This window comes from Chlamydomonas reinhardtii, chromosome 9 (genome assembly GCF_000002595.2).
Source record: "Chlamydomonas reinhardtii strain CC-503 cw92 mt+ chromosome 9, whole genome shotgun sequence".
Taxonomy (NCBI): domain Eukaryota; kingdom Viridiplantae; phylum Chlorophyta; class Chlorophyceae; order Chlamydomonadales; family Chlamydomonadaceae; genus Chlamydomonas; species Chlamydomonas reinhardtii.
In genome coordinates, this window is record NC_057012.1 from 7149722 (window position 1) to 7176575 (window position 26854).

Sequence of the window (26854 nt, forward strand, 5' to 3'; positions counted from 1 at the left end):
CGAATTCTGCGCCCATCGTATCCCCGCCCCCGCCATAACTGGTCTAACCCGTGGTCTAACTGGAGTTGCGGCAGGAAAGCCATGCACGGTGCGAGCCTGGATCCAGTGCGGGATCCACCACCAATTTAAGCAGGTAGCTCACCATTAGTATCATCATTGCGCTTGTTCACACAGCTGTGTCTTACTGTTCAAAGCGGACTTTCATATGTCGGGTGGCAAGATTGCCATTCCTTCGGTGGAGTCACGAGTGTTCTCGTAGCTTTCACGGGGGTTATTAACGCCCTAATTAGTGCACAACCCTAACAATTGTAGTCCGGGGCATCGTTTGTTGAGCGCCCATTCCGGGTGGGCTCATCGCTTCGCCGACGCGGCTTTCAACGATTGGCAGGCGCACATATACGTGAGCAACTACCTTTGTCATGGAGTGTTTGAAGCGAGGACAAACTGGGGTTGCACCACGGCAGAGGCGCCAAGCGGCCCCTGCGTGGCGAGTGGCTGAGGCGCACCGGCAACCCAGCGCGAGAGGCGCTGGTGCGTCCCGGCCTCAAGCGTGTGCCTCCCCTCCCTCCCCGCCATCACCATCACCATCGCCATTACCAGTCGCACCACCAGCAGCAGCAGCCACCACAAGCGCCCCGCTTGCGTCTCGTCGCGACCTCCTGCTGAGCCTGCTGGCACCTGCAGCAGCGGGCGTGCTGGTCGGCGGGGTGGCGTTTGGCGCCGCGCCACGGCCGGCGCTGGCAGCCGTGGGCGCGGTCGACCTGTCGACACTGCAGGTGCGGTCAGGGTGATGAGAGCAAGGCCGGGGCTCTCGCTTGCAGTCGAGGCCGTTGATGGAGCTTGGGGTGCTGTCGCTTGGCATCGCGGCTAGTACGACGGGTGCAATCCAGGGATGTGGGGTGGGAAGGCCGCGTTGTGCTGGGGTACGTACGCCACTACCCGGTCATGGAACAAAACACGCGTTGTGTGCGGTTCTATGCGCCGGTTGACTGTGGGGGGCATTGCCAGGTAGCTCGACCGGGTTGCTCCAGTCTCCATTCAGACCACTGGTGCTGGTGCGTCATCGTGGGCAGCAACGCGGGCGGTGCAAGCCACACGCGTGTCCGTTGCCGCCAGTCGCAACCGCCAATCGTAACCGCTGTACGTGCTCTGCACGTCAACACAGCCCCTAACACCACCACCAAAACCCCACACAGGAGGAGGCGTACCTGGCCTATGCGGAGCGGCGGTTTCAGGACGCGGTTAACCTGCTGACGCAGTGCATCGCCGCCCAGCCTGAGGAGCCCAGGTGGCGCGAGATGCGCGGGCAGGTGGGTGGGTGGGTGGGCTGGGTGGGTGCGTGGGCTAGGTGGACGCGCGAGGTCGCTTCTTGCTCCGGCTGCTTTGGACCCGCCGCCGCCTAGCTGCGAATCAGGTTACCAAATACTAAAAGGTCGCGGGTGGGTGCGGGAGGGTGACTGGCAAGGGTTGGGAACAGGGAGAGGTCCACAGGTGCCGAAGGCAGCATGCTTACACGTTGCAAGATATCATACCATGACGCACTCGCGTGAAACCCTCCTGCTCAATCTCAAAGTTGCGCTTTCTTGTTGTGTAGGCCCTGGTGGATGGAAAGAACTTTTCTGCTGCCATCTCTGACTTTGACACAGCGCTGGACTTCACGCCGGGTGAGTGGATTAGATGGTTGGGTGAAGGGGAATCCCGCGTGACACACCGGTTCGGTACACGCAAAGACACGTTCGCACGTGTTTCGCGGAAGGCACCGCAAACAAGCCCACATCCCTCAAAAGCTAGCTGCAAAAAGGCTAAGTCAGGGGAGTGGAATGAAGGGTAAGGATGCGTGGGAGGTGACGATGGCGGGAGGAGGGGAAACCGGGAAGGTAGGTGCTTGCTTGACCGGCGGGCGAGCGCTTCGGATTGGAGATAAGAGTTCGGGACTGGATGCAAGGCTGAAAGGATGCTAGTCTTATGGTGGCCTTCTCTCAGAGATCTCCAGGGGCTGCTTCCTGACGAGGAGGATCGCAATCCCTGTGTCCCCATCGAGCAGCCGCCTTCCCCTTCCGGAACGCCCCAACCCAAGCCCACTGCTGCATGCCACCACCCACCCACCCACCCACCCATCAACTGACACGCACCCGTCCCCTCCCTCCGCCCCCACACCGGCCTGCTCCGACCTCGCGACCCCCCACCCATCCCATTTCCACGCCCCTCTCACCCCTCTCCCCTTTCCTTCCCTCCTTTGCCCCTCCCCTCCCTTCCCTCCCCCTCCCCCCCCTCCCCCCGCCCTCCTCCCCCCAGGTGCGGACCTGGTGGTGCGGGCGCGGCTGCTGTCGGGCCGGGCGCTGGCGCGGGAGGGGCTGGGGGAGTGGGCGGCCGCGCTGGACGACTACCAGTCAGCCATGGAGTTCGCGGGGGCGGCGGGGTGAGCGGCGTGTGTGTGTGTGTGTGTGTGTTTGTGTGTGTGTGTGTGTGTGTGTGTGTGTGTGTGTGTGTGCGTGTGCGTGTGCGTGTGCGTGTGTGTGTGTGTGTGTGTGTGTGCGTGTGTGTGTGTACCTGTGTGTGTGTGTGTGTGTACCTGTGTGTGTACCTGTGTGGGTGGGTGGGTGGGTGGGTAAGGAGGAGGGCGAGGCGGAGTTGGGGAAGGTGGAGGAGGGGAAGCTTGAAGCCGGGTGGGAGATGAGTAGTGGAGGAGCGAGGAGGGGTTGGTGGGCGCAGGGTCGGATTCCCACGCACGCAGGCAGGCAGGTTGATCCTGTCCTCGCCATCCGCCACTGGCACCACCACCGCCTCACCTGCCGTACGTGAAGCCAACCACCCCATCCCATGTCACCCCGAACTGCCGCAACTGCGATAACCGCCACAACTGCATATCTGCCGCAACAGGGAGTCGGTTGACCCGTACATACTCAACAGCATCGGCAACTGCCTCAACTCCCTCGGCCGTTGGTCAGGTGCGTCCTGCCTCGAAGGGCGCGGGGAAGGGTCGGTTTAGTGGCACACAACCGGGGCCAAGACGTGCGCTTTGTTTCTTCACTACACGCACTACCTTGGACCCCCCCCCCCACACACACACACACCTGCCACCATCACCCAGCTACCCACCCACCGCCACCACCACCATCACCACTCATCACTGTGCCTTGCATGGGCTGCTACCCACCAGTCCCAATCCATGACGACTCCCCTACCGGGCATCGGCATTCACTCCGCCTTCCACGCACGCCTCCTCCTCCTCCTCCCCCCCCCCGCAGACGCTCGTGAGGCCTACCTGGCCAGCAGTGAGGTGTTTCAGGGGGCGCGCGGCTTCAGGGCGCGCAACGGAGCCACCACGCCGCGGCTGGACGGTGGGTGGGCACGGCCTGGCACGGGGCAGGCGGGCAGGGGGCAGGCGGGGCGGGGGGCAGGCGGGGAAGGCGGAGGCGGAGGCGCCGGAGTAGGCGACCGGGAGACGGTGGGGAGGCGCCGGGGGCTCTCCTGGGATGCGATGTGGCGTGTTCTGACACAGCGTGATGCGACGCGGCGTGGAGTGACGTGATTTGTTGGAGGTTTAGAGCTGGACATAAGCCGGGTTAGGGGCGATCTGATGCGCTGTGCCGCTTCGCAACCCCCCTTCACCCCCGCCTCCCCTCCCCCGCTTTCCCCCCCTCCGCCCGCAGGCGCCATCTTCGCGGCTTCCAACGCGGCGCTCATGCGGGCTCAGATGGGCGACGAGGAGGGGGCGCTCGCCGAGGTGCGGAGGCGGAGGCGGAGGCGGAGGAGGCGAGGCGGAGCGGGAGGGGGCCGGAGCGGGAGGGGGCCGAGGGGCGGGACAGGGGGTGAGGCGCGTGGGGTGAAAGGGCTCCATCGGATACGCAGTCTCGAATGTGTGTGTCGATACCTACACACACCTGAGCGTTTCCCATTTCTCGTGTCTCCCAACATACCTATGGCATCGGCATCACCCTCCTTGGCATTCTGTGTGTCCAAACGCACACGCCCCCCGTGCCACGTGTTGCCAAACACAACGACCCCATACCACACAACGCAACACAACACCAACACAACACAACACCAACACGCGCCCCGGTGTGCGCAGATGGTGCGCATCTCGCGGCGTGCGCCCGGCAGTGCGGACATGCGCGCGGCCTCGGCGGCGCTGTTCTGGGCGGCGGGCCGGAGGCAGGAGGCGGAGGAGGCGTGGGAGTACGCATGCGACCGCATCACGGTACGTATGAGCGGAGGAGGGTCCAGGGGCGGAGGGGCGGGGGATGGCTACTGGCATGGCGCGTGTGACCGTAGTTGGCTGCATGATTGTGTGTGTGGCTTTTGTTGTGGCGCTTGATGCCGCCATGACGTTGTATCGTATGACTGTTACCGGTACTTTGTATGTCGATGGCCGATTTCGTGGCGGGCTGAACAAAGCAGCTGGTGTGGGGCCTGATTGCATGGACCCCACATGCGTGCGTTGGCCGCACACGCCGATACCCCATTCCCACTTGGTCCCATTCCCTCCGTGCTCTTGCTTGCTTGGGATTGGGGAGTTCGTGACCGCTCTACAATCCCCACAAACCCTGGACTTATCTGCGCACAACACGCACACACACACACATGCACCACACACGTACGCCCAGCCTCCCCCCCCTCGGGTGTCGTACCCGCTGCTTCCGTAGGGCGTCCGCGCTCCACATGTTCATGGTTTATGCACCTCGTCTACCGTATCACTCGTCTTTCATTGCCCGCCCCTCCCGCCACCCCCCCCCGCCCCACCCTACCCCACCCCCCACGGCCCACGCAGGTGGGCTGTGGGGGGTGGGTTTCAGTGCATCCTGTACCGCTTTTCCAAACATCCTTGCACCCCCCCCCCCGCCCCCATGCAGGTGGGCTGTGTCAAGTACACGGACATGGACTGGCTGGGCCGCATCCGCCGCTGGCCGCCCGCCATGGTGGGCCGCATGCAGGAGTTCCTGCAGCTCAAGGGCCTCAAGCCGTAGTTATTCCTCCAGGTGCATACCGCGCAGCAGCCCAAGGGCCGCAAGTGGTTTGGTGGCTGCGATTCTCTTTTACCGCCCACTCAGCGACTCCCAGCAGCCCTCCTCCGCCGGACTCAGAAGAGCCCGTCGCATCTCGGGGCTTGTCATGTTAGCGAAGGAGCCGAAATTGGGTTCTGTTGCGCATTGTTTGTTTGTGCATTTTCCAGGGCGGAGGTACAAGGTAGAAGCGATTGCTGGTGATTACTCGTGTTAGCAATCAATGCTGTTGGTGCTGATGGTGCAGAAGCCCGAATGAACACACCGTGCTCTTAACACGCGCTCGGCGAGGGAAACTAGGGCAGGCAGGGGCCGCGTGCTTGGTGCTTGCTTGGTGACTACGGTTCCGTGTATGATGCGTGAGCAGGGGTTTGCGGGAACACTGCGGGAACCTCCTTCGCTGCAGTCAGTGCGCTCGGTTCACCGCCCACCGCCGCCCTTGGCGCCCACGCAGCGCATCCCCAGGCGTGGCCCGGGCGTGGGAGGTGGCTGGAGGGGTGCTGCCCCGCTTCATATCATAGCCAGAGATGGGCAGGCCACGCGGGGGTGCGCCAGAGGGCGGGGCGGATAAGGCGTGAGCGGAAGCATGCAGGCTTCGTGAGGGGGGCCTTGAGGGCGTGTGACTGCGACGGTGGGGAATGGGCCGCTGGCATGCCTTGGAGCCTGGGCGCTGTACCTGCCCGGCTTGCGCAGGCAAGCCATGGTAGCTGGCATGCTATAACGGCTGTCGGGACTCCAGAACTGCACACGGCCGGGCGTCCGGCCACCCCACACGCCGAGCAGCCCACGGACGGGCCTGGCGCCCGCGCGGCGGCCACACAAATGCCCAGGCCTGCTTGTTCCATACTTGTGTCCACTCAGGCATGCTAGGAGCTCGCTGGCCGGGCACGGGGCGCCTCGTTGGCGCGTGGTTGGGCGTGCCGACATTTTTGCCGGGTCCACATCTCGTTAGGATTCGGGCTACCCGCGGCTTCAAGGTAGCTCGTTTGCGGTCGTTCGGGCCCAACTATATGTGATAGGCAAATGAAGGAACCGACGCCAGGAAAGTGACGACTTTTGGCCAGCGACTTGCGACTGGGCCCGTGCCGTATCAAGCGAGCAGACTCAAAACCGCACAAAAGTTTTGTGAGGAGTCGCGGTGAGCTCGCGCATGTAGTTAGGGGCGGCTCAACCCAGAGTGCTGGGGCATCGGGGCCGTCTCTGCCGGGGGAGTGCGGCAAGGTCGCAGGTCCGCGGGGAGATGGGTGGGGCCGGCGTGTCGACGTGTGGCTTTCAAGCTCAGCCCTATCACGACCAAAGGCAGGGCAGTTCTCGCGATGCAGCTTTTCTGTACTATCATTTTACAACGCAGTCAATCCACGCTTCGTATTTGTAGTTTAAGCCACGCAGAGTTCGAGCAACGCTAGAAACAATTTGTCAGGTTGGACAATAGCCTTGTATCAACAGAGGTAATACACTTTTGAGGACGGTGACCTGAACGAGTACGCAGAGTGTGCACCCTTCTCGCCAGCGGCTCGCTAAATTGCGGACCATCCTTCTCTTGGCTCCACAAGTCGCCGCGCCATGCCGCGCAAAAGCCACAGCTGTCTCAAACTAGAAGCTTTGTAACGCAGACCTAGATTCAGCGTCTTCGGGATGCCTCCTACCCCGCCACCCCCGCCTGGGCCTGGCTATGCAAACCAGCCGGGGGCCTACCTCCCACAGCCGGGCCAGCCCCTTCCTGCCTACGGCACCGCGCATCCTGGTAACGGCTCACACCTCATGAATGGCTATCCACACTCCTCGGCTTCTGCGTCTAGCGCTGTTGCGCCGGGCGCGGGGTCGGGGCCGCTAGCCTCCGGCCTGAATCGCAGCCGCAACACCATCTATGGACCCTTGCCAGGCAAGCACCAAGTTGACTGTGCCGCGAGCAATAGTAATGGCTGGTGATTGGTACGATTATGCCAAAGCTGTGTGTCTGTGGTTGCAATGGGGGTGGTCCTTGTAACGGGGGGCGGAGTCACTGCCAGCAACTACGTGCCGTTCAGTCCGGATTCTCCAGACAACACGGTAGCAGTCCAGGAAGTTATGGGTTTGGGGCGAGAAGAGCATGAAAATGCTTGCACACTTCTCTAAAACGTTTTTAGGCACCTGCTATGGGGGACCGCTTTTGACACGGGCGGGAGCTAGAGCTTAACCCGGAGATGGAAGATGGTATTTTGACCCGGACCGTAGCCGTGCTTGTGCCATCCCGGGCAAGGGTCCAGGCATGATGGCGAGGCCGCGAGGGCAAGATGGCCCACACGTGTGAAATGACACGGCCTCCAGGCGGGGCCTAGAAACTGGGCAGCCCTAAGTTCGCTCGAGTCAGTGCCTGTTGCACTCTCTAGCTTGAGTTAAGAGCCAACCGTTTGAACACCGTCATTCCGGCGCAGGCACAAGTGGCAGCTCCGCGAGTGGCATCGGCGGCAGCATCGGCGGCGGCGGCGGTGGCAGCTCCGGCGGCGGCAGCGGCCTGGTTGCAATGGCGGGACCCCTGGCCGCCAAGTTGGTGCGGGACGCGGCGCCGCCGCCCGCGCCGCCGCCTCCTGAGCCCGCGGTCCCCGCCTTTGCGCCGCTCAAGGTAAGTGGCGGGTGTGGGTATGCAGTGCAGTGCCCAACTGGTATGACCGCAAGCCCAAACCTTCAAGGCAGTCGCTGATAATCCTAACTTGACACCAAACGTGACATCGAAGAATAATTGGGCGCCCGTATCCCTTGCAGGGCAACCTTGTTCGGTCTACAACCACGGCGCACACGCCGGCGCCGCAACAGCCGCAGCCGCTAATGCAACAGCAGTACCATCACCAACAGCCGCATCTGATGCACCAGTCGCCAATGCAGCCGCCGCACCACCAGCACCACCAGCAGCCGCCGGCGGCGGCCATGCCCTATTCCCGCCACATGTCGATTGCGCCGCAGCACACCTCGCCGTACATTGCCGTACATCAACCACAGCAACAGCAGCAGTTGTACGACAACGGGTATGGTGCCGTACCTGCAGCCGCGGCTGGGCCGGTCGGCAGTAGCACCAGCGGTCCTGGCAAGTACGGGCCGCTCCCGGACCGGCGGGGCGGCAGTAGCGGCAGCGGTGGCGGTGGCGGCGGGGTCAGCGGTGGCGGCGTCGGAAGTAGCAGTGGCGGCGGCGGCGTCCCGCCCGCCGCCGGTAGTGGTCTGGTGGCGGCGGCGGCGGCGCTGAGTGCGGGCGTGATGGCCAATCGCGTGCGGCCGGTGGCGGCGCCCGGGCAGGTAGGTGTGCACTGCACTACGCACAGGGGACCAATCAATGCCGGGCTTGTGTGGGGGTTAGTTAATTCCAGCGGGTGTGTGGGGATGTGAGGCCCAACGCACAGGGCCTGCGGGTCTGAGGGGGCGGGTTCGAGGCTCCACACGGCCTGTGAGCGGTCACGGCTGTGGCTCTCGCATACCGGTAGTTGGGTGACTGGCGGTTGGCCGACTCGCGCAGACAGAGAGACAAACACGCCACATGTTCATTTGCTTGCATGCTTCAAGTTACTGCTGTATGACTCAAACAACCCGGGGGCCCAAAATGCTATCATGAGCTGTGGTGTTGAAGTGCCAGTGCACACACGCGCCCTCGCCCACAGGCCCCGCCTGCTGCCGCGGCCGCGGCCGGCAGCGCCACGGGTGCAGCGGGCGCGGGTCCGGGCTTCTCGCCGCTCCAGCAGATGTTGCTGCAGCAGCAGCCCTTCCCCACCACGCCGCTGGGCTACCGCGAGGTGCAGCTGCAGCAGCAGCACCAGCACCAGGGGCTGCAGCAGCAGGGGCCACAGGAGTACCAGCAGCCCATGGGAGCACCGCCGCTACCGCCGCCGCCGCCGCCGCAGCAGCAGCAGCAGCAGCGGTATCAGGCAGGGGAGCAGCCGCGTGCGGCGGCGCTGCCTGCCGCTGACGTGCACCGCAAGCAGATCACGGCCAGCAAAATGCCGGAGTGGATGCGCAAGGAAGTGGAGCCGCGGCTGGCGGCAGGAGCAGGCGCCGGGGCAGGGGCAGGGGCAGGGGCAGGGGCAGCAGCTGCGGCCGTGTCCGTGTCCGTGCCAGCTCAATCCACCTCAGGGGGCGGGGGCGGGGGCGCGACGCCGCCGCCCGCCCCTGCGCCTGTGGCAGACATTGCCCCGCGCGCTCCTCCTCCTCCTCCGCCGCCGCCGCCACCGCCGATGCAGGCTGCGCCGCAAGCGCTGCCCGCCCGGGCTGCAGCTGCGCAACCGCCGCCTCCCCCGCCTCCTCCGCCGCCGCCGCCGCCACAACAGACGCGGGCCGTCGTCGCCGTCGCCGTCGCCGTTGCGCCGCCGCCACCTCCAGCAGGGCCCCCGCCGCCACCGCCGCCGGCTGCAGCGGCGCAGCCCCCGGCGCCACCGCTGGCACCGGCGCCGCCGCCGACGTCGGCCACGGGTGCGCCTATGTGGTCCTTTTCGGCGGCGGCCGTTGGGGGGCTGCCGAGGGGACTCGAAGGGCCGCGCGGCGGTGGCTCCTGGTCAGGCGATGACGAAGATGGCGGCAGCGCTGGCCGGGGCCACGTGACAAAGACAGCAGCAGCAGCACCACCGCCGCCGCCGCCTCCTCCACCGCCTCCGCCGCAGCCAGTGCTGCCGGCAGGCAGCGTGAAGGCAGCAGCGGCGGCGGCGGCGGCGGCAGCGGCATCAACTGCTGGCGGTGACGCCAAGGGAGCTGGGGGCCGGCTGCGGGAGTCGAGCCCCGCGGCGCGGGAGGTGCGCACAGGCGCCGTCGCAGCTGCGCGGCAGTCGCTAGCGGCGGTCCCGGCGACCGAGCCCGCGGCAGGACACAGCAAAACGCCGCCGCCCGCCGCCGGCGCCCGTGGCTCCGTCGCGGCTGCTACTGCCGCATACGCTGCGGCTGCTTCCACGCCGACAGGGCCCGCGGCGGCGCCGCCGCCCCAAAACGGCGGCGCGCAGGCCGCGGCGGGCGGCCGCCGCTCTGGTGCAGCGCAGTGGCCACCACAGACGCCGGAAGCGGGGCCGGAAGCGGCGGCGGCCTCGGACAGAACACCAGGCAGCGGCGTGGCGGAGGCGGGTGCGGTGAAGAGCGGCTTGGCGGGCTGGCTAGCCAAAGGCGGCGCCAGCGCGCCGCGGCATCGGCGCAGTGGAAGCGGAAGCGGAAGCGGAAGCGGCTCTGACAGTGACGGCGGCCGGCCTCACCACCCACACCACCGGCGCGCACAGCCGCACCAAGCGCCGCCGCCTCCACCACCGCCGCCGCCACCGGCTGCGGTGGCCAGCTCCGCCACGCCTCCCAGCAAGGCGGCCTCGAAGAAGGCGACCCTGGATGCCTTGACAGCTCGCTTCGCGTCACGGGACCCCCTGGCAGACGGCGGCAGCGCCGCCGTTGCCGGCACGTCTGACGGCGGCGGTGCCGCCGCAACTGTCGCTGCTGCGCCGCCGCCGGCAGCCGCGCCAGCCCGCACCGGCGGCGGCTGGTTCTCTAGCTTCTGGGGTGGTGGAAGCGGTGGCGGCGCCGGCGGCGCCACGACTTCGTCGCCGTCTCAATCTGGCGGCGGCGCCGCCGCTGCACCCGCCGCCGCTGGCTCCGCTGCCTCGCCGCCTTCGCGTAAGGGCGCCGTGGCGGCCAGCGGCGGCGGCGGCGGCGGCGGCGGCTCGGTCCGTGGCAGCCGTGACGACGGCGGGGACGCTGATGGCAGTGCCGGTCTGGAGGGGCCGCAGCCCTGCGCCACGCCGCTGGGGGTGCTGTCAGCGGTGCATGCGCAGCGGCTGCGCGCGGCGCCGTGGGCCGCGTCAACGTCGACGTCAGCGTCAGCGGCGTCCGGCGGCAGCGCCGCCAACGGCGGCCGCGGCGCGGCTGGCGGCGGGGACGACAGCGACGAGTACCAGTCGGCGGAGGAGGGGTCGCCGTCAGTGGGGCCCTCGCCTAAGAAGGCGGCAAAAGCGACGGCGGGGACGGCGATGACGGTGGTCAAGTCAAAAGCGGCGCCACCGCCACCGCCACCACCGCCGCCGCCTGGCCCGCCGCCGCCGGCGGTGATAAAGGCAGGCGGTTCAGCCAAGGCCGCGCCGCCTCCGCCCCCGCCGCCAGGGCCGCCGCCACCACCTCCCTTCTCAGGCAAGGCCGGCGGCCCGCCGCCGCCACCGCCCGGCCCGCCGCCACCTCCAGCCATCCGCCCCGGCGGCGCACCGCCGCCGCCTCCCCCTGGCCCGCCTCCTCCTCCCCCTGTCTTGCACGGCGGAGCCAAGGGCGCGCCGCCGCCGCCACCGCCGCCCGGCCCGCCGCCTCCTGCTCGCCGGGCTGCCCCCGCAGCCGGCGGCGGCGGTGAGGGCATGGATGCCGTGTTTGCGGCCATCCGATCCGGCAGCATCGCGCTCAAGCCCGCGGCGCCGCGACAGCAGGCGGGCAACGGTGGCGGCGGCGGCGCGGGTGGCGGCGGCGGGGCCCAGGCCGTGGCGTTGCGGGCGGCGTCGCCGGGGGCGGCTGGGCTGCGTCCTGGCGGCGGCGGCGGCGGCGGCGGCGGCATGGATGACGTGTTGGGCGCGATCAAGTCCAGAGCGTTCCACCTTCGCTCAAGGTGAGCCTATTGCTGAAGATTCCGGGGGGGGGGCTTTCGTCCTACCAATTGTACAGGTCATCTGTACGGGACGCCTGCAAAGTGCAAGTCTGTCGCGGAATCCAGGTCGCCGGGTGGTTGCGTAGCGGGGCATACAGTTACAGTTACAGCGTGGGGCACAGCGGGGCACATGCAATGATGCGACGCCTCCCTGCAGGCGCACAAATCCTTCACTGTTGCCCGCACAGCACAGCACGCCTCCATACCCGGTGGGCACTGCTGCCCACACCCAGACTGGCCTGACCGGCCGCCACACGTGCCCTCCCTTGACGCATGGTCGTCCACACACCCACCACCACCACCACCACCACCACCACCGCCCGCAGGTCGCGCTCCGACGCCGGGCCGGGCCGCAAGGGTCAGGAGATGGCGGCGGCCGCGGCGGCTGCAGCGACCAGCGCCGCCAGCAGCCGCCACGCCAGCGACCCCCAGGTGTGCAGCATGGCGAGCCCCGGTAGTCCCCTCGTGTGTTGTTTGTTTCCAGCACCTAAACACACACCGCACGCCCATGTAGGCGTGAAAATGTGCACCTTGGTTGTACCCGTAAACACGCCACGCCTACGCCCCTCACGCCCTTCATGCAACCCCCAACTCTTCCACCCCCATCCCCCTTCCCGCTCCGCCCACTGCCTCTCCCTGCCCACCCCCTGACGCCAGGCCCGGCTGATCGCGCGCGCTCAGCAGCTGCGCAGCGTCATGGCGCTGGACGCCTGCAGCAGCGGCGACGAGAGCGACAGCGGCGGCGGCGGCGGCCGGGCAGGCGGCAGGGGCGGCGTGGGCGCAAGCAGGGCGTGGGCCAAGGACGACTAGGCAGGGGCCGGGGTCGAGGGCGTGAGGCAGGGTGGGATATTACAATCCCGAAGGAACAAAGGGGTGACTTGACGGCTAGGCTGAAGTCTGAGGGGAGTGGTAAGGCGACTGCCGCGGAGGCAATGCTGGAGTGATCATGCGGGGGACGGCTCTATGCCTGAAAGCCCGAAGTCACCGCGACCCAGAACCCAGCCGGGGTGTGTGGAGGTGGTGTGGGGGCCGGGGGGGGGGAGCGGGCATGACTGGGGAAGGGGTGTCGAGCATGACGGCAGGGCAGGGTCGGGGTGTCGGGGCCGTGTGGGTGCAGGATGGGCCCGCGCGCGTGGACTGTGGCCGTGGCCTGTGCTCGAGGTCGTGTTGGCGCCGGGTGTGGGCGTCATGGAGGGGAAGTGCAAGGAGGGCAGTGATTCGTCCTCGTGTCCTCCAGAGTGGGGCAGTGGTCAGTGGGTGTTGCTTGTACGCCCGCTCCCGTCGCGCTGGGGGACTGTCGGATGGCGTGTTGGCATGCTGCCGGCGCCGGGCGGCACGCAGGATTGCAGGGCCTCTGGGGCGGCGTGCTCTGCCGGGCGGCATTTCGGCCAGGAGAGCCCAGTGTGTGGTGCAGTACCGTAATGTGCCAGCTGACTGCTGACCCACGTGACCGCGTCGTTCCCGGCGTGTTCGTTGCGCATCCCGTGCATCAGCAAGCATCAAGCCAGGGCGGCAGGGCCTGATCAAGCAGCCGGGCAGCCCAGATGTGCGGGGCCGCCAGCGCCGGAGCACACCGTTCCGCTGGCCGTGCCAGTGTGCCACAGCGTGCGGCAATGCAGGTGGCAGGCCGCGATGGAGCGACCCCAGGCAGGCAGGCACCCTTGACTGACTCCCACACGGCAGCGCTGCCCACTAGTCGACTGACGGAAGGGACATGACTAGCTGAATGCCCAGATAAACAGGTTACGCCCTGCTCAGGCCTCTGGCGCCGGCGAAGCATGAACCTGGACCGAGCCAAGGGGGAATTTCAGTGCCGAATGTGAGTTGCCTGACCGTGCCACCGGCGCTGTGCCCTTGGCTCTGATCAAGTGTGTGGATGACGGAACGCAAAGGGAACCGCGGCAGGGTACATTGAAGCTGGAGAAGTCTGGACGAACATGCATCCGAGGTTGCGATTGGCCGGCTGCCGCTGCTGAACAGGAAGTGTGGCTGCTAATCCCCAACTATGAACGCTGCATCCAAGCGTAGCGCCCCTCACCACTAATGAGCCCAGACGCTTGAGAGCCGTACCAGTCAAACATCACAATAACGGAATCCCGTTACAGAGCAAACTGTGTGTTGGTCCCCGGGGCGGTGTATGTGCTGCCACCAACGGATCCAATTTTGCCCCAATAAAAACGAAAATTGGTTTACAGTCATAGTCTTCTCGATGCCACGGTGCGTGGTTAGGCCATAGGCCCCTTCCACACATGGTCCCGCGGACTTTTACCCTAGGCTCTAGCTACACAGGCCAGCGCCTGCAACCCCGCCTGACGCGGCCATTTAGCCACCGCCTGACAACCCAGATGCCAGCCTTTCGCCCGTAGTCAGTCAAGACCGGGATAGACACGGCATCAAACAACTCCTTCCCCGCTCGCTCAAAAACGTGACGGGGACGACCCAGAGCGGGGCCAGGGCCGTCCCATCCAACGCTACCAAGCGCTCTCCTGCTGCTTCCTGAGTCCACGCAACCGCTCCTCCGGCCGCCGGCGTACAAGCGACACCAGCAAAGCCAGGCTCAGACCGTCACGCCGACTGAAGCAGGGTCCCATCCGCGTCAGCTGCATGTGGTGAGAACACGCAGCGCCAGAGCAGCTCTCCGTTCCTCCGAACGAGATACAGAAGGCTGATCAAGCGTTGCGGCCCGCAGGCTGCTGGTGCATTTAGCGGGGAGACACGGTGATGTTCTCCTCCTTCTCCAGCAGGGTGCCGCGCTGCAGCTCCTGTGGTTGACAACATCAAGGGTAGCAGGGCATGAGTTTACGTGACGCGCGTGAAGTGACAGACGGACCGACGGCCATTCGAGCGGTCAACACCCCACCCCCGAGCCCAGGAACGACACGTGCTGCAGCCCGAACCCCCTAAGCTGGTATTGCGATCTCTTTCCCCACACATTCTGTCCATGATCCATGTAATCAACCGTGGAGCAAACGGATCCCCGCGACCGCAACACCCCGCTGAAATCGGCATGTACTGGCTTTCTGGCTCGACGCCGTTCTGACGCACTGATCGCCTAGCCAGCATCCTTATTTGCCATCCCACATGTCACTTGCTGCGTTCCCCTTCCCGTCGCGCGATGATCGCGCCGAAACTAAATTTGCGCACCTGCACAGCGGCCAGGGGCCAGCCAGCGCCCTGCCACGCCAGCTTGGTGGCCAGGGGCACGTCAATAATGATCTCCTTGTCAGTGGGCTTAGCCTCGCCCTTGACGGCAATCAGGTACTGGCGACCGACGTAGCCGATGTAGCCAGCAACGTAGAGGAAGCCAAAGGTGGGGATCTGCATGGCAAGCGAATCGAGTGAGCTGCTGTCCACAGCGAGGAACACAACGCTGAACTTACGAAGACCTCGCCAGCGTGGCCATACTTCAGGGCCAGGCCGGGGTCAGCAATCAGGTGGGGCAGACCGTCGTTGCCGCACAGCAGGCCGGCCTTAGCGTAGTTGGCGAAGCGGGCCTTGGTGCGCTCCATGGTGGCCTTCAGGGCCACGGCGGGGGCGCTGTCCGCCTCGTACTGCGCGCGCAAGCAAAGAATCGGCAAGTTGAATAGGAGGATCACCATATCGCTTGCCTTGGAAGCCCGAGACCCCGGTTAAAATATTCACCTGCTTCAGGCGCTTCTCCAGGGTCTTCAGCTCCTTCTTCTCCAGCTTGGCGTAAGCCTTGCTCTCGGAGCAGGGGGTCAGGCCCGCGATGTCGGCCATCGCCGCGGAGGGGGCAGACAGCGACACGGCAGCGGCCAGAGCGGACGCAGCCAGGGCAGTGCCGACCTTGGAGGCGGTCTCGTTCTTCTGGGCCTGGCAGGCGACGCGCAGAGCACGACGCGACGAAGGCGCCACGCGCGAGGAAGCCTTGACGGCCGGGTTGCGCATAGTGAGGGCCATTTCTGCAAGTTCGGACTGGTAAGCTGGTCGCGACAAAGTATACCTGTGCTCGCAGCGGTGCTTTTGCCGTCGCCCCAAAAAATTTGCATGGGGCGATCTCAATGCGAGAGATCTCCCGACCTTTTTCTCCGCGAACACCCACGCATTTCCTTGTTCAAGGGCTAATCCAAATACCTAAATGGATTCTTTAACAGTTATAGAAGCTCGGGAGCCAAACCGGAAGAGCGGGAGGAAATCGTCGTCGGAAGGCCCGGCACGCTGGGCTTCTGCTCTCCCTCGCCCTGGCTGCCGGGACCCGGCTGGTGGTCACGGCTGGTCCCGCTAAGGATGAGCCCATGGCTCCAAACCCGAAATCAAAGCACACTTGCAGGTCAACATGCTTCTCCAGGCTCTGCAGATGATTATTAAGTGACCGGCAGTGCCGTGGGCAGTGCGGGACATGCCGGATTGCATGTCCGAAACACACCTTGATTCCATGGGTCAAGTCCCGAGACCCACCAAGCTCTGCATCCTGTGTAGTTATTGTGGGACTATGAAACTGCAACTGGATCGGCATACAAGCTTATTTCACTAGCGTTTGCACGTAACGGCCGGGCGCACGGCGGCATCTTGCGCAGTGGGGCAACCTGTTGCCGTTCTGGTCCAGATCGATCCGTTGCAGCTGTGTGCAGTCGCCACGAAAGCATCATCGGTTGCTAGCGCTCGTCACGGCTGCTAAGGTCGTGAGGGTTTGCATTTGCACGAGGGGTAGCGGGGGAAAGTTGCTTCCCTGCCAGCGCTCGTGGCCCCTGCCCCATCCCCGGCCGTTCGCGCCGAAGATTGCATTGGTTACAAGAGGGACCTGCTGACGCAGTTCACGAGCCAGTGACGTGGAGAACGAACACCCTGCTCTGGACCCCAGGGGCGTGCCGCCTGCAGCGCCGTCGGCCTACTCTAGCTCTAGTAGGCTTGCTCCCATAGGACGCTCCTCCCGCCATACCGAACATGTTACTAGGTGCCATCACTCCACCTCCTCTTCCATTATGACACTTCGTGGTCTGTTCAGCTTCATACTTCCATCTGCTCTTCGCTCAATCCAAGGGTGGCCTGGCGAGACTCGGTCCCACGCCGAAGGTCCGGCCTCTTGTCGGGCACATCAATCTCAGATACCGGTACGCCCCAGTGCACCCACAGCAACGCGCACAGATACGTGCAAAGATTCTGCTTGCCGAAGGCCCGTTCTACTCGACGCCGCGCGTCTTAGTCTCCAAGTTTGAGGCGCATGCCGAGCCCGTCCCTGGGAGTTTAGCCGTGGAGGTAGCTGCCGAGACCGCGTGCATAGGTGCGGAATGTGTGAAGTGGAGGGACAGAGCCTAAAATTGAAGACGTGTCTCAATCGTTAAACGGTACAGGCTTGATCTACTTGGCAAGCAGCAGCCGGTCACACGCATTCTGGCGGCCGAGGGCGAGGGAGGCGGGAGCAGGAAGGCGATATCACGGTGCGTATGCGGATACAAGATGCGCGGTGCGTGAGTGCAACATAGTGACTGGCAATGCACTTAGTAATCTCAGACGCGCCACTAGAGCCTCTGGCTCCGTAACCGTGTTACACACGCAATCAGCCACACGCTTGAATGCACTGCCATAATCTGGCTGGGGTTAGCACATAAACAGCAGCGTCGTCTGACACGGTTCGTACCTTGCTTCTCAGGCTGCCCTTTCCCTCGTACCCGGCACGAGACCCTCTTAACCTCTGACGTCCCTCCCGGTTCCGTCCCTTGGCGGGCACGGCCATCAGCTGGCGGGTGACAAGGGCACGGCACGCAACTCCCTTACATCAAGTGCGGCAGTCGGTGGTCGGTGGCACCCCCCCGGGTGCCAAGCCACCGACCATCCCCAATCGCCCATCCATTCATGTAGCCTGCCACCTGCCGACCATGTCACTGACCCCCCTGCCACTGTGTGTGTCACCTGTCACGCGACACCGCGCGGCGCGCGCCAACAAGACACCCTGCATGGCGCACCCATGGCGGCACCGCGGCACCTACCGCGGTGCTACGGCGCCACGGCGCCCAGCAATCTAGGAGCGCGTCCTGCGCACCGGTGCGCACGAGGCCACATTCCACAACCGCAATCCCCTCAGCTGCAGCACATCGCGGCGATCGGCAAGCCGTAGGTAGGTCCCGGTGCAGCGAGGTTTGTCACGCAATGATTCAGATACAAAGCCGGGGGCACGGCTGCACAATTCAGGTGGCGCCTGGCGCCTAGGCGCTCTGGTCCACAGCCCAGCAAAGCGGCAGTAGCCCTTCACATGCATTCGCGGGGCGACTGCTCTAGTGCACCGTAATTGCTGGTATAGCGGCTGAGAACCGGACTGTGTGGCTTTTACAATCGGCGCGACCTGTGCCAAGGGCGTGCGAAGGCATGCACGCTCTGCAGGAGCCGCGGTGGGCCCTGCGCGCCTGCGTGTCAACCGATTTCGAATATCCCCCAGGGGCGCTGCCTTCCGGACTTGGGGTGGTAAGCTAATGTCATCTGACACAGCGCTGGGCGGGGCCGCAGGGGGAGGGGGGCACCGGCCGAGGTGCGCATTTCGACCAGACTCCGACACGGGCTCCAAAGGGCGGGACTTTTATCGACTCTGGGCGCTATGGTTGCGCAGATCTACAACTGTGACATATGAATGCGGATGTTACAGAGGGGACAGTCCCAGCACCCGAAGACGCCGAGCCATCACATGCTATCAGGGCCCATCTGGACTCCACCAACCCCGACTTTGCTGCAAACCCTCCCGCGGTCAAAGTCCATGTGACTCCGCGCACAGTGATCTACAACTGTGACATATGGCTGCACTGTTCATATGGCTGCACTGTTCGCCGCAGGAGGCGGTGGCAGGCCTGCCACGGTTCGTGCCGGCCGGAAGGACCCATCAGTCTCCTCTTGGCGGACAAAATTCCTCAGCGTCTGCATAGCGCACTTCATACAGATAACATCGTAGGATGCGTGAACACGCGCCTTGAAGGGGAGGCGCCGATTGGGCAATCGTTTTGTTTGTGAGAACGCACTTATCATAGCCCGCTTTGTTTATGTTTAGCACAGCGTTGGCTTGATCTACCGTTACTGGTAGGAAAAATGCTGCCAGCGCTCGTGTCAGCGCGACACATCGGAAGCAGCGTGGTGAGCGCCAGTCTTGCCGCTGGCGCTGTGCGCTGCTCCAAAGCATTCGGGGCTATAGTCGCTACTGGTGCAAGCGACGTTAGTCCAGCGGGCGAGGTGCACCCGGCATCAGTGCCACACCCAGCAGCATCGGCCACGCCGGTGTGCGGTTCGGGTTGCGAGCTAGTTATTGATGCAGGCTGCTCCCCGCACGATAGCCATCCAGCTGTGGCTGGTGAGTAGCCTTCGTGTGGGACCTGGCTTGGTGCAGGGTGTCGGTCCGTCAGGCGCTGCGGATGTGAGGGGCCATTGCGAAATCCGTCTCCTGCTGTCGGTCTCATTACACACCACGGCCCTCTTTCATGCAACCCACTTCACAGGCCCCAGACTTTCATCTTTACAGAGCCCCACCACCACCACCACCACCACCTCCACCTTATCTCTTCAACGTCGCCTGCACCAGCTTCGGCACCCGCACCCGCACCAGCACCAGCACCAGCAGCACCGACACTTGGCAACAGCGGCCGCCGCTGCTGCTGTGGGCTCAGGGTCCGGGACCCCCAGGCTGACGGTCGGGCCACGAAGGCTGTCTCCTGAGGCCGATCAATTCCAGCGGCACTGGTACGGCGAGGTACGTGCGGCGTACAGCGGCGGCACGCGGGCTCTAGGGCGTGTGCGATTGGGGAGGGGGGGGGGCGCGGTGCGCACGGCAGCACGCGTGCGGCTGCACTGTACGACTGCTCTTTCACGACCTCTCAAGCTCCAACATGCGCGAAACCCAACCCTCTCCCAATCTCCCGTACACTTCGTGGCCGTTTACGCGTGCACAGGTGAACACAGGCATGGGTCGCAGCGCGGCGGCACCGGCCTCAGCGGAGGAGCAGGCGGCCTTGCACGCCAAGCAGTCGCAGGTGCGTGTTGGTGTTTGAGGTGCGTGTTGGTGTTGGTGTGAACAGTTTGGTACCGTAGTGTTTGCGCGGTCGCAGCTGGATTTCGTGCGTGCGCAGCACCTCAGGAGTTGCTCACGGGGTTGCTCGTGGTTTAGCCACTTGTGAACCCGAAAAAATGCATTACCGCACTTCATATTGTCTGCCTGTCTGTTTCTCACCGCAGGCAATTCGGCTGTTGGTGGGCTGGCTGCGGGAGCGCCGAGCCACTGCTGACGCCGCCGCTGCTACTGCTGTGGGCGGCCACGGGCAGGCGGGCCCGAGCCGCAGCACGTACGACATCGATTGGCGGCAGGCGAAACGGGCTATGCAGGTCATCCGCGAGTGAGTGGTGCATGCCGGTTTGCGGTGTGGGTGGCCTTGGAACTTATGTGGACAGTTGCCTTGCCGTGCCTGCACCCGTGTGAATCATTCACTCCGTCTTTCATGTCCGGAAACCCCCCTGTCTCCCGGGGCGCAGCCTGGAGTACGCCCGGCCCGACAAGCGGCGGCGCTGGCAGCAGCACCAGCGCAACGGCGGCGGGCGGCAGGCGGAGGCGGCGGAGGCGGCGGCGGTGACGGGCGGCAGCGGCCACCTCAGCCTGGATGAAATGATTGAGGCGGTGGAGGTGGGCGCCAGGGGGTGGGGGGCTAGGGGCTGGGAGGGGGGCGTGGCGGCAGAGGAAGCGTGTGTCCGAAAAGGAAGCGTGTGGGGGGGGGGGGAGGAGGGTGGTGTGGGGTGTGTGTGGGGGTGGGTGGGGGTGGGGGGTGGGGTCGGGGGTGGGGGGTGGGGTCGGGGGTGGGGGGGGGGGATACCAGCCAAACTAAACCGAACGAGGGTGGGTGGGGGATGTGTTTATATGTTTGTGTATGTGTGTGTGTGTGGGGGGTGCTTAGGTGGCAGCAAACCGATCGTTTGCAACCATCAAACCAACTGAATGGAGATTCATGCCGAACCACATCGGCCGATTCCGACACGTCAAGTCCCGCCATCCTTAACTCCAACATCCCTCACCCCACCTCCATCATTTTTGCCACCCACCCGCTCCCACGCACCGCTCCCGCATAGATGCTGGCTGCTGACGCGCCCTCCATGGGCTTCGCGCTCCTCGACCAAAACTACGAGCTCCTGCTGGACGTGAGCGCGGGCGCGTGCGTGTGTGTGTGTCACTGTGTGTGTGTGTGTGTGTGTGTGTGTGTGTGTGTGTGTGTGTGTGCGTGTGTGTGTGTGTGTGTGTGTGTGTGCGTGCGTGCGTGTGTGTGTGTGTGTGCGTGCGTGCGTGTGTGTGTGTGTGTGTGTGTGTGTACGTGTGCGTGTGTGCGTGTGTGTGTGTGTGTGTGTGTGTGTGTGTGTGTGTCTGGCCGCGTGTCTCTGCCCCACCCACACGGCCGTACCCGGCTCCCTCCCCCTACCCCACCGCATCCCATTGCGCCTTGTCACAACTTCACTGCTTCTACGGTTACGGTAATCATCAATGCGGCCCCGCCCCGCGCCACCTCCTCGGCACCTCCTCCACAGATGTACGTTCAAAAGGCGGAGGCTGCGGAGGGCGAGGCGGGCGAGGCGGTCCGGTCGGGGCTGGCGGCGCGAGCGGCGGCGGTGCAGCAGCAGATGACGCAGCAGGTGGGCGCGGCGGGGGGATGAGGGGGCGGCCGTGGGGGGGGGCTGTGTAGATACCAGCCCAAACTAAACCAAACCCAATGTATAGAGCGAGGAGGAGAGGGGTTACATTGCACGGTTAGTCAAGTGGCGGGGTGGTGGGGTGGGGTGAGGGGGTGGCTACGTGCGGATGCGCGGGTGTGTGGGTGCGCGGGCAAGTACGGGATGCACAGGAGGCGTCGTGCATGTCGTGTCGTGTCTACGTGTCGTGTCGTGCTTCGGGGCTCTTGCACACGCCCACCTTCGACCCACATCAGCCTTGGTCCCCCTGGGCCTGCCATTGCGAGTCCGTACCCGCCCACCCCCCCACGCGGTGTGGGCTCGGGCGTCTTGTGGGTCCACGTGCCCCGTGCCGGCTTGCTCCCTGTTGTGTGTCTGGGTGGTCGGGAATGGAAAATATGAACCCGCCTACCTGTGTTGGGACCCACCCCCGCCTACCTACCTCGGGACCCCACCCTCGCCCCACGACCTCACCCCACCCACGCAGTTGGTCCGGGTGACGCCGGCGGCCCTGGGCAGCCTACTCACCTGCCTGGCCCTCAGCGGCGGCGGCGGCGGCGATGGTGGCAGGGGCGGCGGCAGGGGCGGCGGCGGCGGCAGCGGTGGCGGAGGGCGCATGAGCGCCGCGGAGCGGCTGGCGGCGGGCGTGAGGTGCGTGTGTGTGTGTGGGGGGGGGGGGTACATTCATGACTAGTGAACCAAATCCCCTCGCACATCGCTGCTCGCAGTCCCGTGTGTGCTGCTGCGCTCCATCTGGTCTGCACAGCTGACATCCCTCCCCCCTTCACTGCTCCCCCCCTTTGGCTTCAGTATATTTGTGGTTGGGATGGACCAATCCTCCCCCATCCGCACATACGTTTTGTTGTGGGTGTTTTCTAACACACACACACACACACACACACACACATGACACGCACACACACACACACATGACACGCACAGGCTGGTGGACGCGCACCTGCCTGTGCTGACCGCCTCGGCGGGTGGCGGCGGCGGCGGCGGCGGGTTGTCGGCACTGGCGGCGCCGCGGCTGCGTGAGCGGCTGGAGGACCTCATGGTGACAGCGCTGGAGCAGGTGGGGGCGTGTGTGTGTGTGTGTGTGTGTGTGTGTGTGTGTGTGTGTGTGTGTGTGTGTGTGTGTGTGTGTGTGTGTGTGTGTGTGTGTGTGTGTGTGTGTTGCAAGCTTAAAACCCGGGTGGGTGGGTAGGTGGGAGTTGCAGATACGAGCCTAAACTAAACCGAATCAAACGCAAAAGAGCGAGGAGGAGAGCGTGGCCTATGGGGGGAATGAATGGGCGGGGCGGGGGTGCGGTTGAAAATACCAGCCCAAACTGGGGGGCGGCGATGGGGAAGGAGGCGGAGGATGGGTGAGGGGGGATGTCAAACCCACCCCCAAGGGGTAAGGGCGAAGCGAGTCAGGGACAGCATCACGCCCACTCTTCACTTGTGGTTTTACAGAGACACACACATCCCACACCCCTATCTCGTGTTTCGTAACACCCCACACGCACACACGCGCGCCCCACACACGCCCCCCCCCCCACACACACACACACACAGCGTGACTGGGCCGCCTACGCCAAGCTGCGCTCCGTGCTGCTCAGCCGTGCCCGCGAGCCGCCGCCGCGCCGAGTGCTGGCAGCGGCGCTGGCGGCGGCGGCAGCCACCAACGGGGATGGCGATGGCGGCGGCGGCGGCGGCGGCGGCGACGGCCCGGTGGCGGCGGCGGCGGAGCTGGGGCAGGGAGGTGTTGGCGGCGGCGGCGGCGGCAGTGGCGGCGGCGCGGGCGGATGGCGGGTGGCGGCGGCGCGGGATCAGGCGGCTGATGCGCTGGAGCTGTTGGAGGTGGGGGGGGGCAGGTCGTGAGTGTGTGTGTGTGTGTGTGTGTGTGTGTGTGTGTGTGTGTGTGTGTGTGTGTGTGTGTGTGTGGTGGGTGAGGTGGGTGAGGGTTTTTGCTCGGCTGCGACTGGCGGGTATCCGGACACGCCCTGGGCGGCACGGGCGTGTCTGTCATGGGGTCCCACCACCACACACTCGTACATCCATAACACACGTGCACGTCACACACGTGTACACACACACGCACAGGCACGCCACGCGCTCGCAATGGCACACCGCCAGCGCGAGCAGCAGCAGCAGCAGCAGCAGCAGCAGTCAGCGGACGGTGACAGGAGGAGGCTGGCGGCGGCAAGGTGGCGGGAGCAGGCGGAGGAGGTGGGGCGGGGGCGGTGTGGGAGGCGGGAGGGGAGGGCGGCGCTGGGTGATAGGACGGTGGGGTTGGGGGCTTCTGCGTCGCTGGCAGTGGTGAAGGCAATGTCGTGAAATGCAGAAGAAAGGGACGAACACGCACACATACACTCACGCACACGCGCATTCGGGTTCCTTTGGCACACGCCGCACACACACACGCTTGGTGTTGTTGTTGTTTCTAACACGCCCGCCCGCCCGCCCGCCCCCCAGGCGCTGCTGGACGCGGAGGAGCGGGGGCTGGTGGCGGTGCTGGGCGCGGCGGCGGCGGCGGCGGATGACGCCCTGGCGGACCGGGTGAGAGCAGGGCGGTGTGCGTGCGTGTGGGGCAGAGGAGCTGTCTGTGTGCGTGTGTGTTTGTGTTTGTGTGTGTGTTCGTGTGTGTGTGTGTGTGTGTGTGTGTGTGTGTGTGTGTGTGTGTGTGTGTCAACAAAAGCAACAAGGAGCCGTGTGTGTATCACTTATGTGGGGTAGGGGTTGGGGAAGATGTATCCGTGATTCTCATTCAGGAAGGCACTGATGCTGACGGATGCAAACCACGACAGGCGATAGCAGGCGAGGGCGGGCGCGAGGGACCCCCGGCGTGTGTTGCCCACTTTGCGGTTAGTGGTTAGCACACGCCGTCAGTGACTAACGCCAACCGCCACACCGCCAACCCACAAGCAATGCACCCGCCGGGATTCGCACGTGATGTGTCGTACAGGCGTACGAGCGGCTGCGCTGGACGGCGGCGTGGCGGCTGCAGGTGCAGGCGGCGGCGGCGGCGGCGGCGGGTGACAAGGCGGCGGGCGACAAGGCGGCGGCACTTGGCGCGGCCGCAATCGACGCGGCGAGTGAGTCACACACGGGTGTCGCCTACCGTATTTGCAGCTTCCTTTCCTTGCGGTGGGCAGACCTGAGGCCCATGTTACACCTCTAGTTTGTATCGCCACACATACACCCACACACACCCCCACACACACATACACAGCCCCAACATACCCACAACCCTTTCCCGCTACCCCTGCAAACATTTCCCCCAAAACCACGCACTACTCTCCCTCACCCCCCAGTCCCGCCCTCGGCCACCCTGGCTGTGCTGGGTCTGGCGGCTCGGCGGGGCGACTGGCGGCGGGCGGTGGCGGCGGTGGCGGCGCTGGCGGAGCTGGACCAGGTGGGGGCGAAGAGGGGGTTGGAGGAGGAGGGAGAGGAGGTTGCGTTGATCCTAGTCCCAACCAGACCAAGGGGAGATGGGAGAGGGGAGGGGGGAGGCGGTGGTGGGTGGAATCCGCGCTCGCATGAGGTCGCGATGCAACCCAGCACGCCTGGCGCAGTAGGTCTCCCGGCACCCACGGCACGCCGCCACACCGGCCGCCAACACACTTGTGCCGTACACGTGTGCTGTGCACGCGTGCCGTACGTACACGGGTACACACGGGCTTTGACCCCCACCTCTTTACCCCTGCCCACCCACACACACCCACACACCCGCACACGCGCCAACAGGCCCGCAAGCGCTACGCCGGCTCGGGCGCCCCATCTGCTCAGCAGGCGGCGCGGCGGGCGGCGGGCGGGCGGGCAGCCATGGAGGCGGCCGTGTCGGCGTACGGCGGGCTGGGGTGAGTCAGGGTGGGGTTGTAGATACCAGCCCAAACTAAACTGAACCAAATGCAAAAGAGCGAGGGGGAGAGCGTGGGGGGGGGCGGTATGTGCCCAAGCCCAACGCATAGGTTTCAGTGGGGGGGGCAGTGACACTGGTGGAGGCGGCGGCGGGAGCATCAGGGTATTGCCAAGCATACCGTAACAAGTACACGGCACCCAGCTCGCATCACGCCACACCAAGCCACATCACACACACACACACACACACACACACACACACACACACACACACACACACACACACACACACACACACACACACACACACACACAACTCACACCTGTCTCAACCTCTCCCCTCCTCATTCTCCCACAGGCCGCTGTCGGAGCAGCTGATTGCGAGTGAAGCCGCCACTGTCGCCTACTACTCCGAGGTGTGTGTGGGGTGGGGGTGGGAGGGTTGGCTGAGGGTGGGAGGGTGGGGTTTCATTCATTTTTTAGAAGTGAAGGCGTAGCCAGGAAGGGGGGGCGGGTGGGAGGGTGGCTGAGGGTGGGAGGGTGGCTGTGGCGTCCAATGCAGTATCCAGCGCACTTCATGTTTGTAGCCGTAGCCCCCATCAGAAACCACCGTGACTGGACCCTGCCTCTCACAATTCCGCGCTCCCTGCCTCCTTCCCTCCCTCTCTCCCTCCTCTCGCCCTCTCGCCCTCCTCTCGCCCTCTCGCGGCGTTGACGGCTGCAGCTGCTGCGGCGTGTGGCGGACGCGGCGGCGGACGGCGGCGCCGCGGCGCCCTTCGCCGGCTCCGCGGTTCCCTTCGGCCCCCCGCTGCGCGCGGCGGCGGCCCGGCGCGACCTGACCTCCGTGGCCGGCCTCATCAAGCAGGTGCGTGTGGGGTGGGAGGTGTGTGTGTGTGTGTGTGTGTGTGTGTGTGTGTGTGTGTGTGTGTGTGTGGTATGTGTGTGTACCAAGGGCAATAACTGCAGGCGTACGAGATCTGTGGCAGACCCCCGGTTCCCGTAGCCCCGTAGCCGCCCCCTAGCGCTGACGCTGCCATTCCCTGACCCCGCCCGCTCTGCAACCGCCCGCTTGACATCTCCTCTCCCTCTCCCTTCCCTCCACACCCCACAACACCCCGCAACACACGGCCCAGATGCGCGAGTTGGGCTGTGTGCCCACCGCCGACTCCTACGCCGCAGTCATTGACGCCAGCTACCGGGCTGGCAAGGTGGGCGCGGGTGTGTGTGACAATGTGTGTGTGTGACAATGTGTGTGTGTGTGTGTGTGTGTGGGTGTGTGTGCATGGCACTGCGGGTTGCCACGGGACAGGGTTCAGTGAAGCAGGCGGTTGCATATCCTGACAAAGCGCAAGCAAGCTCCGCATAATGGTCAGAGCGTAGGGTCAGAGCGTAGGGTCCGAGCTCAGGGTCAGCGCGGCCCCGTGCCACCGCCTCTTCACTAGTGACCACGCCCACACCTGCGCCCCGCACACTCACCGGCTCCGGCGGCAGTCCCGAGCACTGCGCCCGCAGCCTGTGCGCAGCCCACTCCATCGCCGCCGGGGAGCCACCCATCAGCAGCTTCTGCACCACCCGCGCCGCCACCGCCTCGCGCAGGCGCTTGCCCTCTTCCCCAGCCTCCTGCTCCTCCTGCTGCCGCCCCTCCTCCTCCCGCTCCGCATCCGCACGTGCCGCCAGCGACTGCAGCAGCCGCAAGTCACTGACGCCCGTGACACACGCCTCCTCAAGCACAGCCAGCCAGAACGCCTCC

General features: G+C 65.2%; 4 protein-coding genes across 4 annotated transcripts in view; 3 read left to right on the forward strand and 1 right to left on the reverse strand.

Annotated features, from left to right (window-relative positions):
* The first annotated feature begins 184 nt into the window (after positions 1-184).
* CHLRE_09g412000v5 (uncharacterized protein) lies at positions 185-5746 on the forward strand. The gene is made up of 9 exons (XM_043066289.1): positions 185-776; positions 1197-1310; positions 1595-1664; positions 2296-2419; positions 2881-2948; positions 3249-3341; positions 3654-3727; positions 4073-4201; positions 4854-5746. The coding sequence occupies exons 1-9, from the start codon at positions 420-422 to the stop codon at positions 4965-4967; spliced, it is 1143 nt and encodes a 380-aa protein (XP_042921585.1). The 5' UTR covers positions 185-419; the 3' UTR covers positions 4968-5746.
* Positions 5747-6324: 578 nt separating this feature from the next.
* CHLRE_09g412050v5 (uncharacterized protein) lies at positions 6325-13076 on the forward strand. The gene is made up of 6 exons (XM_043066290.1): positions 6325-6885; positions 7418-7605; positions 7746-8270; positions 8630-11577; positions 11943-12048; positions 12274-13076. Exons 1-6 carry the CDS (start codon positions 6639-6641, stop codon positions 12424-12426), a joined length of 4167 nt encoding a protein of 1388 aa, XP_042921586.1. The 5' UTR covers positions 6325-6638; the 3' UTR covers positions 12427-13076.
* A 624-nt stretch (positions 13077-13700) lies between these two features.
* CHLRE_09g412100v5 (uncharacterized protein) lies at positions 13701-15704 on the reverse strand. Its single transcript, XM_001696746.2, has 4 exons — positions 15259-15704; positions 14997-15167; positions 14761-14934; positions 13701-14378 (listed from the first exon to the last, which is right to left on the reverse strand). The coding sequence occupies exons 1-4, from the start codon at positions 15535-15537 to the stop codon at positions 14319-14321; spliced, it is 684 nt and encodes a 227-aa protein (XP_001696798.1). The 5' UTR covers positions 15538-15704; the 3' UTR covers positions 13701-14318.
* Positions 15705-18514: 2810 nt separating this feature from the next.
* Positions 18515-26854, forward strand: part of CHLRE_09g412150v5 (uncharacterized protein) — an 11102-nt gene continuing 2762 nt past the window's right edge. The window contains exons 1-18 of the mRNA XM_043066291.1: positions 18515-18907; positions 19053-19303; positions 19503-19583; positions 19786-19943; positions 20080-20227; positions 20668-20736; positions 21118-21222; positions 21746-21909; positions 22201-22333; positions 22819-23103; positions 23347-23472; positions 23719-23802; positions 24209-24338; positions 24558-24658; positions 24991-25103; positions 25463-25520; positions 25829-25969; positions 26238-26312. Coding sequence (XP_042921587.1) covers positions 18649-18907; positions 19053-19303; positions 19503-19583; positions 19786-19943; positions 20080-20227; positions 20668-20736; positions 21118-21222; positions 21746-21909; positions 22201-22333; positions 22819-23103; positions 23347-23472; positions 23719-23802; positions 24209-24338; positions 24558-24658; positions 24991-25103; positions 25463-25520; positions 25829-25969; positions 26238-26312 — 2481 coding nt within the window. The 5' untranslated portion in view covers positions 18515-18648. The remainder of the gene's footprint in view (positions 18908-19052; positions 19304-19502; positions 19584-19785; positions 19944-20079; positions 20228-20667; positions 20737-21117; positions 21223-21745; positions 21910-22200; positions 22334-22818; positions 23104-23346; positions 23473-23718; positions 23803-24208; positions 24339-24557; positions 24659-24990; positions 25104-25462; positions 25521-25828; positions 25970-26237; positions 26313-26854) is intronic.

What these genes read in the sequence shown, in the direction of transcription:
- CHLRE_09g412000v5 (XM_043066289.1), top strand. Translation starts at nt 420, where the DNA reads ATGGAGTGTTTGAAGCGAGGACAAACTGGGGTTGCACCACGGCAGAGG. An exon ending in GGCGCGAGATGCGCGGGCAG is followed by an intron (nt 1,311 to 1,594) that starts GTGGGTGGGTGG and finishes CTTGTTGTGTAG; the next exon opens with GCCCTGGTGGATGGAAAGAA. An exon ending in CTCCCTCGGCCGTTGGTCAG is followed by an intron (nt 2,949 to 3,248) that starts GTGCGTCCTGCC and finishes CCCCCCCCGCAG; the next exon opens with ACGCTCGTGAGGCCTACCTG.
- CHLRE_09g412050v5 (XM_043066290.1), top strand. Translation starts at nt 6,639, where the DNA reads ATGCCTCCTACCCCGCCACCCCCGCCTGGGCCTGGCTATGCAAACCAG. An exon ending in CATCTATGGACCCTTGCCAG is followed by an intron (nt 6,886 to 7,417) that starts GCAAGCACCAAG and finishes ATTCCGGCGCAG; the next exon opens with GCACAAGTGGCAGCTCCGCG. An exon ending in GCGTTCCACCTTCGCTCAAG is followed by an intron (nt 11,578 to 11,942) that starts GTGAGCCTATTG and finishes CACCGCCCGCAG; the next exon opens with GTCGCGCTCCGACGCCGGGC.
- CHLRE_09g412100v5 (XM_001696746.2), bottom strand. Translation starts at nt 15,537, where the DNA reads ATGGCCCTCACTATGCGCAACCCGGCCGTCAAGGCTTCCTCGCGCGTG. An exon ending in TGGAGAAGCGCCTGAAGCAG is followed by an intron (nt 15,168 to 15,258) that starts GTGAATATTTTA and finishes TTGCGCGCGCAG; the next exon opens with TACGAGGCGGACAGCGCCCC. An exon ending in GGCCCCTGGCCGCTGTGCAG is followed by an intron (nt 14,379 to 14,760) that starts GTGCGCAAATTT and finishes TGTCAACCACAG; the next exon opens with GAGCTGCAGCGCGGCACCCT.